Source organism: Triplophysa dalaica, chromosome 16 (assembly GCF_015846415.1).
Source record: "Triplophysa dalaica isolate WHDGS20190420 chromosome 16, ASM1584641v1, whole genome shotgun sequence".
In the NCBI taxonomy this organism is placed as follows: Eukaryota; Metazoa; Chordata; class Actinopteri; order Cypriniformes; family Nemacheilidae; genus Triplophysa; species Triplophysa dalaica.
In genome coordinates this window covers 20583381-20598348 of record NC_079557.1, presented here as the reverse complement: position 1 = coordinate 20598348, position 14968 = coordinate 20583381, and the positions used below count along the sequence as shown (strand labels likewise).

At 42.2% G+C, this 14968-nt stretch overlaps 1 protein-coding gene across 1 annotated transcript; it reads right to left on the bottom strand.

The window, feature by feature from the left end:
- Window positions 1–659: 659 nt before the first annotated feature.
- Window positions 660–14900, bottom strand: polr1a (RNA polymerase I subunit A). Its single transcript, XM_056770109.1, has 34 exons — window positions 14721–14900; window positions 14078–14282; window positions 13820–13969; window positions 13629–13736; window positions 13361–13446; window positions 13170–13258; window positions 12832–12912; window positions 12646–12748; window positions 12405–12561; window positions 11958–12134; window positions 11760–11882; window positions 11399–11626; window positions 10020–10274; window positions 9724–9915; window positions 9446–9595; window positions 8613–8796; window positions 8453–8535; window positions 8200–8358; window positions 8023–8121; window positions 7790–7942; window positions 7079–7161; window positions 6821–6986; window positions 6526–6747; window positions 6223–6437; window positions 3415–3582; window positions 2840–2975; window positions 2403–2563; window positions 2192–2324; window positions 2005–2112; window positions 1644–1916; window positions 1360–1560; window positions 1171–1288; window positions 932–1096; window positions 660–847 (listed from the first exon to the last, which is right to left on the bottom strand). Exons 1-34 carry the CDS (start codon window positions 14795–14797, stop codon window positions 747–749), a joined length of 5109 nt encoding a protein of 1702 aa, XP_056626087.1. The 5' UTR covers window positions 14798–14900; the 3' UTR covers window positions 660–746.
- Between the last annotated feature and the right edge of the window lie 68 nt (window positions 14901–14968).

Sequence of the window (14968 nt, the reverse complement as noted above, 5' to 3'; positions counted from 1 at the left end):
GATTGTTGGAACGATAGTTTTGGGAAACACTTCAATCGTTGAACTATGTAGGAACGATGGAACTTGCAACCATAGTTGGCTAGTGATGCTTTTGGGAAAAGCACCCCAGGGTGATAGATGTCAATTATTCTTCTAGAAGCTGCATACAGCATTTCCCAGAAGACAAAGTTATAATTGCTAGAAACCAATGAAAGTGGATAAAAAAATGGATGAATATCTCTTACCCTATTAAGTCTGATCTATAGATATTCTTGTATACAGTGCGGTGAGCAGTGTTAGGGCTGGGAGGAACCGAGAACATTTCATGAATATTGATCCAGCAGAACAGTGGAAGAAGCCTACAAGCCTATTTACTGAAATAAAATCAAAGTCCCATGTCATTCTTATATTGATACATTTTGAAAACGGATATTTTTGTGTGATGTAAAGACATTTCTCTGCGAGTCTGCGATCAGTATCTAAAAAGTTAATGAAATGCATAAACTTGAAGTTTTGTGTCTCAAAACTACCCAGAATGCACAATATTCCCAAACAGTGCCAGTGTGAAAGCACATTAAAAAAAACATTTGGGGATTTTTATGGATAAACATTAGCAAGGGTATGCAGACAAATAACAGCCCCCGTTTATTAATACAATTATTATAACACTGAAGACAGGAAATCTAGAAAAGCTTTATTGACATCACACATTGAGAAATGGACATCAGAATATAGAGATTTTCTCTTTAATATATTTCTTCAGTCCATTACTGTAATGGCTGTTTCAGATCGAAAATTCCCGTTCCTCCTTTGACAACTTTCCCTACAACCAAACAAGCTGAAGGCGAAGTCAGTTTGTCGTAGGAACCTGTAAACAAAACAAGAAATGAAACACAAACTAGCGTTTATACTGGTATAGCGCAGCATTAATAACAAGAGAAGACAACTGTACCCAGCATTGTGGCCTGTTTCAAGAACTTAAAACTGGTCTCAAAGGTCATCTGCTGCAGGGGTGAACTGTTGGACTGGATACCGAAGCGGTTGAGAGGTTTATAAACTCCCTCAAAACACATGTAGTCAGCCACTAGAGAGAGGTGACGTGGGTCCACCTCAATGCCTGTCGAGAGAAGCACCAGTTAAGATCTCAGATAAAATATCTGGAGCCTGTTTGTGGTAAAGGTGCTTTATTACCATAGACGGCAAAGACATCTTTGATCTCCTTCTCGATGACCTTGAGGGCCACCTCAATGCCATACGTGTTGGCCATGGCGTGGATCTCGTTGGAGTACAATCGATTCAGGTCCAGGATCTAAAAACACATCCCGTAATGAGCAACAGTGACATCAATGTTACGGTTCATGTGACGTGTACTGGACTCACATCGGTATATTTGAAGAGCTCCTGCATGTTGATCCCCTCCGTGTTAAGCATCAGCTCTTTATTACCCTGTTTGGTGGTGACCTCGTTCAGTAAGCAGCGTGCGATGCCCTTGGTCTCCATGACCACAGCGTTCCGAGCCTGTTTGACCACCACTGATGTAAGGTCAACGTGCACCTTACTGACGGGAAGGACCATGGTCAGCTGTAAGACAAAACCACCGGCTGTGTTATTTATGAGAATAGCACTGAACCCATCACTGGCGCAATGATTCTTCATGCACACACCTCACACCACAGTCCATGTTCGCTGTCATATTTGTAGTCCTCAATGACGTCGCTGAACCGCAGCACTGAATTGATCCGCATTTCCTCATCTTGTGAATCAATATTGAGCTGTTTAGAAGCGCCGTTTCTCTGGCTCTGTGGTGTGCTTTCACTGGACCCTTCGTTTGGAAGCTCTGAAGACTCCGCCTCTTCCTGTCTGTCATCAGCCTGTTCGTCATCGGCATGTTCTTCATCGTTGCCCTCATCCTCCCCATCCTCACCTTCGTAGTCCACCTTATCAAATGAGGAAAAAAACATGTGGTTATTAAACGGTTATAAATGGACTTAACAAAAATAAATACAAGTGAGACCGGAGCAGTACCTCTTCATCTCGTTTCGCCTTCATCCTGGCATCGGTCGCGTCAGTGTCTCCTTCATTCGCCTCATCATCCACAATCCTGTCTTCATCTGAATCCTCACCTTCAGCATCCTGCGAAGAAGTCAAACATGCTGGTGTTTTTACCCATTTATGACATCACAGCACATGTGCCGTCGGATCTACAGTGTACCTCTCTGCCCTTGGTGGTGGCGGCCACTTCACGATCGTCAATTCCCGGCGTGGCCCTGCGCGTGTCCAGAGCGCTGAGAGACGCAAGTTTAGCGTTCAGCTTCTTAATGGCCTCTAAGAGCAGACGAAAGAACCTGAAAAGCACAAACCACCTGGTTGGATTCCTGGGAAATCAGCGGCATGGCAGAGATGGATGAAGGGTTTTGGTGTACCTTTGCTCCATGAAATGAAGAATCTGTTGAGGAGTGAGCTGCTTGTCCTGCTGGTATCGCTCGGGGGGCAGAAAGTGGAAGGCGAGTTTGAAGACTCTTGATTTTTTTCCCTTTCCTCCCTCCATACGTAAGGTTTCCGTCACGTCCACCTTGTGAAGCACCTGTGTGAAGATCATCATCACAACACATGCCTGTTTAACTCACTTTCAACTTTTTTGAAAAGAATACAAATATTTTTACGAATACTATTATTATGGAACATGCTGATGTCATTCCAAACATTTTATTTCTGTAGACAAAAGCATCCAAGCTGTTCTTTTGAATTAAATCTCAAGGCAGTTTTTCATTTTTGTGTCAGAACATTAATAAAGTGAATTATTTCGAAAAACAATCTGGATGTGTAATCACAGAGACACACATTGAAAGGTTTTTCTCACCTCTGCCAAACACACACGGGCTAGTTTCTTCCGCAGCGCTTTAACCCGCTTTATGGCTTTCTTGTTCATCAGAACTGGAATACTCATCATGGGTGTTTTGATGTTCGAGCTGGCAATCAGGAGGATCTCACGTAATCTGTGAAGTAGATGGGCATTTTTCAATAAATTCATATTTGAGCTCATAAAAACAATTATTCAAATATTCATTTATTTAAATTAAGTAAATAAAACCGTAACATATTCAGTCATTATTAAGTCACACCTTTCACATCAAGCTTATTATCTTTTATTAAATATTCATAATGCATTAATATTATATGCTGTATTTAGGTTTTATAATGTTGAAAAAAATTTTTTTTTTAGGTCAATATAAAGTCCCTCCTTCTGAAATGCTCCGATTGGTAAAGCTGACCAGGTCTGTCCTGATTGGTCCCCCGCTTTGAGCGTGTGTGTGAAGATGTCCCACCCATACCATAATCAGCGAGCTTTAGCTTCTCAGGCTGTTGTGATTGGTCAGTGCACGTGTATTCATAAACTATGGCTTTTAGCAATAATAATACAGTAACAATGCTCACCTGGGAATACCCAGGGTGACGTTCATCTCGCCTCTGCCGGCGAAATGGAAGGTGTTGAGGGTCATTTGTGTGGAGGGCTCTCCGATGCTCTGAGCCGCCAGCAGACCTACAGCTTCACCTGGATCACACAGAGCTCTCTGCCACTTGAGCTGCAGCAGAACCTTCAGTCTGTCAACACACAGTTCATCTCAGATCAGTCGGACAAAAACATGAAATAAGGCAATATAGACTACTGCATGGTAAAGATTGATCGATTCCACAAGATGGAGGGTAAATTAGGAGCTCAATCGGGTTCTGTTTGGTGGGACCGTCCTCTTCAGTCTCGACATTGTGATGTAAACATTAAAAAAGAAGTGCCAGAATTCAAGTATTATATTATACAGTAAATAATTCAACTAAATTCAAAGGATTAAAGAATGAGGTTTAACTAACACTATACAGTTGTGTTCAAAATTATTCAACCCCCACTGAAATTGATTGTTTTGGTCGGTTTGACATTGATTATGATCATTCAGTCATCCTGCTTACAATTAAATCAAAGAGGCACGTGTAGGTCAGACAAATATAACATAACATTTATAATGAAATAACCACAAATGTCTTTTCTGAGCTCACATCATTATCAGTTTTATTCAACCCCCAAGTGACATTCAATCTTAGTACTTAGTACAACATCCTTTTACAGTTATAACAGCTTTTAAACGTGAAGCATAGCTTGACACAAGTGTCTTGCAGCGATCTACGGGTATCTTCGCCCATTCATCATGGGCAAAAGCCTCCAGTTCAGTCACATTCTTAGGCTTGCGCACTGCAACTGCTTTCTTTAAGTCCCACCAGAGGTTCTCAATCGGATTTAAGTCTGGTGACTGCGATGGCCACTTCAAAATGTTCCAGCCTTTAATCTGCAACCATGCTCTAGTGGACTTGGAGGTATGCTTGGGATCATTTTCCTGTTGAAAGGTCCAACGTCTTCCAAGCCTCAGGTTTGTGACGGACTGCATCACATTGTCATCCAATATCTCCTGGTACTGAAGAGAATTCATGGAACCTTGCACACGCTGAAGCTTCCCAGTACCTGCAGAAGCAAAACAGCCCCAAAGCATGATTGACCCCCCGCCATGCTTCACAGTAGGCAAGGTGTTCTTTTCTTCATAGGCCTTGTTCTTCCTCCTCCAAACATAGCGTTGATCCATGGGCCCAAACAGTTCTAATTTTGTTTCATCAGTCCACAGAACACTATCCCAAAACTTCTGTGGTTTGTCCACATGACTTTTGGCATACTGCAGTCGACTCTTCTTATTCTTTGGGGACAGCAAGGGGGTGCGCCTGGGAGTTCTGGCATGGAGGCCTTCATTACGCAGGGTGCGCCGTATTTTCTGAGCAGAAACTTCAGTACCCACATCTGACAAATCTTTTCTCAGTTCCTCAGCAGTCACACAGGGACTTTTCTCCACTCTACGCTTCAGGTAGCGCACAGCAGTCGAAGTCAGCATCTTCTTTCTGCCACGACCAGGTAGCATTTCAACAGTGCCCTTTGCCTTGAATGTGCGAATGATGCTTCCTATGGTGTCTCTTGGTATGTTTAACATCTTTGCAATCTTCTTAAAGCCATTGCCCTTCCTGTGAAGAGTAATCACCTGTTCTCTTGTCTTCCTGGACCATTCTCTTGACCTCACCATGTTTGTAACCACACCAGTAAATGTCTAGAAGGAGCTGAGTATCACAGTCATTTTAAAGCTGCCTAATTGGTGCTTATTAGGCTTTATTGCTGTTCCTGATATCCACAGGTGTTTTCAATACCTGATTGAAAACACTTCATTGAACCTCTGTTCTTCAGAGTGGTAGTCTTTAAGGGGTTGAATAATTATGTCAATGAAGAATTCACAAAAGAAACATTTACTACTGTATTACAAAACTAATTGATGTCATTTTAGTTGCATATGGTTCTTTAAGAAGTCCTTGTAGGATTTCATTCTGAATACAATTACAAATGTACACTAAATTCCCTAAAACCATTTACAGCATTGGGGGTTGAATCATTTTGAACACAACTGTACATGTTAGGGGTGTGACAATAAATGGATATGGCGATGTATCGTCGTCCTTCTCCGTGTGATATGAGAATCGATACGCTGCGCCAAATAACCCGCAAATGAGGGAAATGTGAACCAACTAGTCTGAGAAAGAGTTTAGAATTGCCTGTAAAAGAAATTATGGTCCAACCAAATTTGTGAATTAATGTTAATGTGCAAGATGTTACACTGAAATGTTAAATTAGGTTTATTTTATTTAAGCTGTTTAACACTAAGAGGTTTAAATAAGTGGCTGTTAAATTGAGAAATGGGCCAGTATAAAAACAAAATGTGTTAAATGTTTACAGTTTTAATTTTACCATAAAATTTTTCGTTTACTTGAAATATTACTCAAGTTGGAAATTTGTTATTAATTCATCTACCAAACAAAGTTTTGTGGACTTGAATAAAGAGACAAATGTTGCACTTATCCTTTTCATGGGCATTTTGTTTTCATAGTTAGGCAGAAATCGTGATGTGTTGTTATAGAATTGCAGAACAATATATCGATTATCGTAGAATTGTCACATCATGATATTATCAGTACCGTGAGCAACATATTGCAAACTGTATCATAACGTCATGTGCCCTTTGATTCCCACCTGTAATAAATGTACTCTGGCTTTCAGACGCAGCATCATTTATTTTTAATTTATCGTGCAATCCAGATATATACAAACTGCAGGCGAATGAACTCAGAATGATGGTGGTGTGAGCAGTCATCAGTGATTCTTACCGCTCTGAGTCAATGAAGTCAGATGACGTTTGAAATTCTTGCTTCACACTGTACTGATTCAGAAAGGACTCAACAATGTTGTCAAACGTCTCAGATACTGAACCGAAGCAGATGTCCGGCCGGTGAACAGCCAAACACGGGTCTGGACAACCAAAGCTCTTCTTCAAATACTTCATTCGGTTGGACTCATCCAGATTCCTCCACTGCTCCGAAAGCTACAAACAAATCCTTCATCACAACACGTACAAACCAGAGAGCAAGTGGATCGTTCATGTACAAAAAATGTACAAAATGCTCTGTTACCTGTAGAGTGGCTTCGTCTCTTCCATTGCTCAGTTCTTGGCTCATTGATTTAGCTTTTAACTTGGCCAGTTTCTTCTGCGAGTAAAGCAGGAACGCCCCGTCTCGGGGTGAAACATGCTCACGTTTGGATTTCCATTTCTTTATGGCATTAAAATGATTGTTGGAAGTCTGTGGGTCCATCTTAGCCAAAACTTCATCCAAACACTTGGATTTTCTGATGACCTGAAATGTGAGAATTCTTTGTGTGATATATGATGTACGGACATGTGAGTGTCCAGTAAGAGAGCGTCTGTACCTCATAGTTGTCTTTGATGAAACTGAACTGACGCGGCTGTAAGAACTGAGTCTTGGGAACATCCAGTCCGTCCTCTCCGTAGAGAAACTGGACCACACTTCCATCACTGTCTCTCACCGTCAGATCGTACTGGACCACCAGACCCTCTAGATGCTTGATAACACACCTGAAATTCAACAATAAAATGCTAAAGGCGGTTCTAAGACTGCACCCTGGCATTTCTGAATGAACTTGGATGTTTGGAAATATAAATTTCACCTCTGAAGATAACCTGATCGACTGGTTTTGACAGCCGTGTCCACGAGACCTTCACGACCAGCCATACAATGATAAAAAAACTCCTGAAAATATTGAGAAAGTCTTCGTAACTCAATGAGAACACACACAGGAGCTATTACTCCGCAACGGTATCATTTATTTGGACACTTTAAGCCAATTCAATGTTTACTTCAGAGGAATTACGTTCAGCTTTTCCCATATAATGCATTAAATTGCTATCGGCTGCTAATTGTAACCAAATGCTGCGACCGCTTTTTATTAATGGAAAAGCGCTTTTGTCAACTTTTACTTGTCAAAAAAAGTTGGGAAACACATGACATTAAAGGGATAGTTCACCCAACAATGAAAATTTTGTCATCATTTACTCTCCCTTAGATTGTTCCAAACCCGTCTGAATTTCTTTGTTTTGCTGAACACACAGGACGAAATTTGGAAGAATCTCCACCATTTACTGCCATAGCAGGGAAAATAAATACTATGGGAGTCAATAAGGGGTGAGATTTGGCAATCTTTCAGACATCTACATGTGTGTTCAGCAGAACAAAGACATTGAAACACGTTTGGAACAATCTTAGGGGCAGTAAATGATGACAGAATTCTCCCTTTAATATCCAGAAATATATTTAATTTTGCTAAAACGTGTCGAGTTTTAGATATTGGCTAAATTGACCAGGTCTAATGGACACTTACAGGAGGTTTGATGCCCGTCAAGAATCTGCCAGTGACGAATCCGCCCGAGCGCGGCTGAGGATCGTAGGGCTGAAAGCAGGGCAGGGATTTCCCAGAAGGCATTAGCGGCGGCCGGCGGCCCTCCAGCTCGATCTGACCCAGCAAACAGGAGATCTGCACATACACAGAGACAATGAGCACATCGCTACACAAGTAAACAGACACATGACCGCACATGTCACGGCAAAGATCACCTGCATGGTGTTAACAGTGGAACCCTTTGCTCCTGACTGCACCATGAGCTGCAGGTTATTCTCCGGGAAAGAGCGGTGGAGACCCGCTGGCATGCACACCTGTAAACAAGAAGGTGAAGATGAAACACACAGTGCTGGATGTTATCGGCAGCATGTGATGTAAGTTGAGGTTTGCACCTTGTTGATGTTGTTGTTGACTTGATTGACCTCCTCTTTGAACTTCAGGTCCACCATGTTGAAATCTCTCTGGTCTGTGTTCAGATGAGCGTCTTGCCAGCGTTCTCTGGCTTCATCCACAGGCGCAGACTCAGGCAGGTTAAACGCCGCCCGCAGAGCCTGAGGCATCATATATCAGATCATATGCAGCAAAACGTGGACAAGCAAGACACAGTATTATCAAAACCACCCCCAATAGTATCTCAAAGTTTACCTTGGAGCCACATGTGACTGACTCTTTAATGATTTTCCTTCTTTGTTTGTTGGCTCTCTTTTTGACCAGAATGTCCTCCACCCCTGTCAGAAAGAAATGCAAGGTGTATATTCAATCCACATTCTTATCTCCTCTCTGGGTTGATGTGAACCCAACTTACCCAGCGTGAAGCCGCGGTACAGCTGCAGGTATGCGGTGAAGAGGCGAGCCAGACAGCTGAGCAGTTTCCCGCTGGTTCCTCCTCCGTACAGCTCATAGCAGCAGTGAACCAGACCGTAAGAAGAGCTGCCGTAATGAGCTTTATCCAAAACACCCAGCAGAAGTTCACCCTGCCGAATGATCACCTGAACAACACAGCACACGCTCGCATCAAAGCTCTTCTGTCCAGGACAGAACCTGATTCTCTATTAAATCATCATCATTTATATCAATCATACACATGAATTTAACTGTGATGTACTGGCATTGCCCTAGTATCACACAAATAATAGAGATGTAACGATTCATCATGAGGCGGAAACAACAAAAAAAACAGTCTTAAGTAGCTCTTGACAATAATTAGTAATAGCCAAAAATACATTGCGTGGGTCAAAATCATTGATTTTTCTTTTATGCCAAAATCATAAGGATTCTAAGTTAAGATAATGTTCCAAGAAGATATTTTGTAAGTATGGTGTATATATATATATATATATAAAACTTTATTTTGTGAGTAATGTGCTATGCTAAGGACTTAATTTGGACAACTTTAAAGGCGATTTTCTCAAGCTTTAGATTTTTTGCACCCAAGATTTTCAAATAGTTATATCTCTTCCAAATATTGTCCTATCCTGACAACCATGCGTCAATCGAAAGCTTATTTATTCAGCTTTCAGATTATGTATAAAAACTCAATTTCGAAAAAAAATTCAAAAACGTGCAATGACACGACTTTTTAAAAGCCCTCAATTGAATGCTACACACAGCTCAATATGTTGTTGGACAATAAGTCACCTGAGATTCACACATAAGGTCTGGATTGTATCCTGGAACTGGTCTGGGTGGTTCCTTCACCCAGGCTTTACTAGGAATCTTTGCCTTTCCCGCCAGGTTCAAAGGGATGCTGTTTTCAGGAATGACATTCAGCAAAAGCGTGGACACAACCTTCAGACAACAAGAACAACGTTTCACATATCATGTTGGAATTTAAAACGGCAATGATAAAGATCAGGACACGTTTTTGGGCTCACTAGCATTCCTAAAAACACACATCACAGGTGTAGTAATATTACCTGTTTGCCCGTCCAGAGGGTCACAGGTTTAATAAGCGCTGGGGTGAGGAGCTTCACTCTGCCGACCTTGTCTGTCAGCCCTCTGTAGACCAATGCTGTATACTGATCCCGCGTGAAGAAACAGCCCCGGAGAGTCATGCTGCTGCCAGACACCATGTGATCCTGAATCAGTCCAGCCAACGGCTTCCCATCCTATAGATGGCACAGAGACCAGCAGAACGTGTTTCAAGACGTCAAACACTCAAAAAAAAAAATCAAGCACTTCAATAATCATAAAGAACCGGACGCAGACTCACTTTAGGCACTAAATACTGCTGGTCTGTGCTCACTAGTGTGTAAGCTTCAGCTCTTCCCAGTTCACTCTGAGGAAAGTGAGCGTTCATCTCGTCTCCATCAAAGTCGGCATTGTAGGCTTTACAGTTGGAGTAATGCAAGCGCAGCACTTTCTCTCCCGGCAGGATGCGAGCGCAGTGGGCCTGAATAGACGGTCTGTGGAGAGTGGGCTGACGGTTCAACAAAAGCACGTCGCCGTTCTTTATGTGTCGATTAACCTATGAAAGAGGAACGATACTTCACATGTAAGATGCAGAACATAACTATTACAAAAAATGCAGCATGATACAAAAATCACGGCTAATCAGGACATATTCAACTGGATTTTGGACCAATGAGCTATCCACATTGCGACACAGCAGTTTTATAGCACCAACGTAAATAACTATTTTCAAATGTCACATCACAATCCGTAATGTTGACCGGTCTTCTGTTATCATGTTTTTATATAAATGTCAAATGCAGTTTTTTCCTGAGCAGCGATGCTTATGTTTATTAAACAAAAACTACTGTAACTGCACTGTTGTCCTGTTTCAGTTGAAATAACACTTAAAAGCACTTAACGGAGTGGTTCCCATTAAAATGAAACTTTCATGACAATTGACATTCCGTGTGTTTATTCCTTCTGTTGAAAACAAATTGAGACTTTGAGGAAAGTTTTCCAGGGTTCTTCTCCACATGATGGACTGAAACGGGGGGCTGTTTGGTTGAGGTCCAAATTTCAGTTTCATAGCAACTTCAAATGTCTTTAAACAACACCAGCTGATGAATAGGGGTGTTGTCTGAGCTAAACCATTAGTCATTTTCCAAGAGAAATAAAACATGATTTACTTTTTAAACATAAACACATGAGTTGCACTGTTACCATGATGCACGTCCATGACTTCCGTATTCACCATCACAATGAAAAGGTCGCGCGTGACAAAGATTTCATCAGATTTCAACATCCCTGATATGCACACGAACTGATCATTTTAAACAACAATCTTGCACAAAGATATATGACGTGTCATTCAAGATCAAAGAACTTTTGGACGGTCTTCTTTCTCCACACTCGTGAACACTGGGTCGGAACCTCACCTTACGTGATCACGCGTGACCTTTCCAACGAGATAACGGAGCACGTGAAGTTGTGGACGGGCAACATGGAGGCACTCCGAAATTTGGACGTTAACCAACATCCCTCCGTTGAAGTCCATTGTATGGAGAAGAACACTCGAAAGATTTCCTCAAATGCCTCAATTTGTTTCCCGCAGAAGAAATAAACACACAGACATTTGAAAGTGAACCGCTCCTTGAAGCAGCAGGAGTTTTCATTGACTTCACCAGCTTCGTCACTCACGATCTTCATGGGGATCCTGTGTTGGCCAGTGCTGGGGGTCAGGAGCTGTTTGGCTACGGCTTCTCTCTGGGTCAGGTTGGTACTGTTGAGTATCGTTCGGGACCCATCCTCATTGATGACCATGGAGGCTCCGGGGTGAACGTTGGGTCCGTTCAGCACAGCCTGTCTCAGTTCCTTCACATTCCATGACGTCACTGGCTGCGGGTACGTCAACTTTGTGGCAAACACCTGAAGGAACCAGATGAATTACACTTAAACAACTTTCAAGTTCTCAGACACTTCTTCAGTCTCACAAATACTTCATTCATTACTTCAATGGAATAAATCACAAACTGCACTGAAAAACAACCACAATTCTTACCATTGGTATTCCAATCTCATTGGTTCCGATGTACATGTCGGGACAAATGACGGAGCGAGCGGCGTAATCCACACGCTTCCCCATCATGTGCTTCCTAAACAAACCTTCTTTCTTCTCCAAGACCTGAGGCACACATTCACCGTTAACATAACCCATAACTCATCATTATTGACCGAATCTGATCCGTCACAGACTCACCTGACGCACTCCAGGATACTTCTCCATCATCATTTTGTCCATTTCGCTGTCGAACACAATGTTGACATGAGTCTGTAGACGGATCCAGACGTTGTAAAGCTTGTCTGTAAGAGTCTGTCCCTGGATGTCCAATAGAAAGGACTGATCTACCTGACTGATCTCCGTAGTTTCATCGGACTAAAAAAGAACCAATAATGCCATACATTACTTTCACAAATCCGAGCAGAAGATAACCCATTACCCCTGATATATAAGCCTGGCCATTATATTTGTCAAAAGGCCAACACAATCAAAATGCCCCCATGATGGTCAAACTAGACAGCAGCGAGTTTCTGTTCAGTTTTTAAAACAAAATTGCGCAACGCTAGACGTGACATTATTTGGACCCCACATTTTAGTTTTGTCCATTCCAATCATTTCCCATAAGAAACAGGCCGATCACCTGACCTGCTCCAGCTCTGTGTCTTCGATATCTTTGGTCTTCTCAGCAGCGATGAGCGCCAGCAACTTCTGAATGATGAAATTGTCCTTTAACACTGCCTGCATGTTCACAGTATGACCGTTGGTGAACATCTGATCTCCCAACCGATTTATAGGCCTGAACCTAAACGAGACACATACCCCAAAACACTTATCCGAGGATGTCTGGTTAATGTGTTACATGTGATGTTCTCGCAGAGGAACTCACCTGGATGGAGGGACGACCACCAGTTCTAAGAAGAAAACTTCAGCGAAGCGTTTCTCTGAGCCGCTCGTGTCAAACCCTGGGAACAGATGCTTGAGGAAAAAACCTGAAAGCAAAAGTCGACCCGTTCAAAACGAACTTCAATACACTTGCTCTACATGATACCAGCAGACTGGAGAAGTCACACACCTTCTTTCTCCCAGAGTTTGATAACATGCTCTTGAGCCAAGCTTGGAGTCAGGTATCCTTGTTTGGCCATCGGCACGTCCTCTGGAAACAACAAATGCGGGCAGATTAAAAAGTACATCAATGGAAGAGTGAAAATTGTGAAGTTTCATTTCTTGATAGATAGAATTTCATTACTTTTGTCCATGCGATGAAGGTAAGCAGAACTCTTAAGCAATGAATAGTAAGTAAAGCAATAGCTGGCCAGTTATTGGACGAATAAGAATATTTGCTGTTGCCGTCAACGTTAGAGTTTCACGCCATTATGAAAGAGAAGAAAAATAATCAAGATCTAAACTCACCATCGTCTAATTCTTGGTCTGCTTTGGAATGTGACTGTGTGACGATCAGTTTACTGTTGTGTTCCCTGCGCAACGGCGTTCGATTGGATCTGAATCAGACAAAACATGTACACATGTAAGACTGAAGTGTCCTCCCATGGGTCGAGTGTGCCTCAGACGGGTAAAACGACAGAATAAAGAACTGCGCTCACCTGCAGTGGGGACATTTTTTTGAACCCATGTGTATTTTCCAGAAATTGTTTATGAGAGAGACTCTTTTTTCACAGACATGTTTCATCTGAAAAGAAAACATAAAGATGTTGACACCGCTGATCCAGAACGAGCTCAACACAACAAAGTGCGAGCAACGTTAGGATGACTTTAAAGACCCAGCTGAAGACATTCTTGACTCGGTTTCATTGAAACAAGAAGGTACATAATGAAGACATACACAAATGTGCCAATGAGTGTCAGACTCACCGGGTCAGCTTGCCGATTATCTCCATTGGCTTTGAGGATGGGAGTAATAAACTCCTCCAAGGCTACTTGGATTTCTACTCCAGACGCCCGAGGGTTGGCATCCACGAACTTGAAGAGAAAACCCAACAATGTAAATCACTTCAACCCAATATACCATGATTCTCTAAAGCGCCACCGATGAGGAACCCCACCTGATTGAGGGCGTTCTCGACATCATAAACATCCTTCAAAGCTCCCACATTCAGAAGCTTCAGCTGGCACAGCAGTAAATGAACGGCTGCCCGCGGACACGTCAACATATGGCATGACAGGCACGAACCCCGGATGAGCAAAAACAATTTCTGAGAAAGAGAAGATGCCGTATATTCAGAACCAAATCACAGACCCATAAACGTGTAACGGGCAGGAGACCCGTGAACCGGGCATGTTACATCACAGTATGAACTCACATCAAAGAACAGAGGGTTGTAGACGGGCAGGGGCAGATCTATGTGTCCAAAGTGTCCAGGACAGCTCTTAAAGTCCTGCATGCAGGTGGAGCAGATCTCTTTGTTGTCAGCCGGACCCAGAGCCAGATCATACAACCCGTTTGATGCCGCATTGCCCACATTATCCAAAAGCAGGGAATTGGTGATGGTTTTCACACTCAGTTTCCTGTGACACATTATAATATCAGGTTGAAACATTTAATCTATAGTGGGATAAAGATAGCACTTTGCAAGACATGTGTTGTTTATTATATATTTTATTATACTGTGTCATCTTTTGTTTGATTGCCTGGATTTTGATGGAAAGCTATTCAATTGTCCATATTATACTCATTAGGAAAAAAATCACATATTGCTTTACATAGAACAGTCACATTTAAGCAAGTTATTCTGTTTTTCTTTCATTAGTATCAACACAAAGCAAGTTCCAACACTGACATCTGGCACCCATATGTCACAAAGGGTCCACATTTACTAAACCATGATCTTTGTGATATTAGTTCCTGGGAAATAACAGTGCAAGCCCCCTTACAGCAACACTGAGCTCTTGTTAGCTATTTAGCTCTGTAATGTGAAGATACGAGTTAAGAAAGTGTACCTTTACCTTATTTCTTCATAGGACAACATGCCAAACGTCATGCCCTCTAATCGCCTCCATGGTGTTTCCTTAGAAAACAACATTTTTCAGATAAAACTATGTCAACTACAGTAGATAAGTCTCTTTAGTCCCCATGTGCGTCATGTCATGTGGAGCTAGAACATGTGGGCGAGTGTACAGGAGGAAGGGGAGAAACCATTCACACATGCGGGGTCATTATAATGGATTAGAGACAGAGATAGAAAGAAACGAGG

Bases quoted from the DNA above. Each gene is read 5' to 3' on its own strand.
- polr1a (XM_056770109.1), bottom strand. From the start codon at position 14,797: ATGTTGTTTTCTAAGGAAACACCATGGAGGCGATTAGAGGGCATGACG. The intron at 13,970-14,077 runs GTGAGTTCATAC...TCTCTTTCTCAG, and splicing joins ACAACCCTCTGTTCTTTGAT to AAATTGTTTTTGCTCATCCG. The intron at 13,259-13,360 runs GTGAGCGCAGTT...TGTCTGATTCAG, and splicing joins AAAAAATGTCCCCACTGCAG to ATCCAATCGAACGCCGTTGC.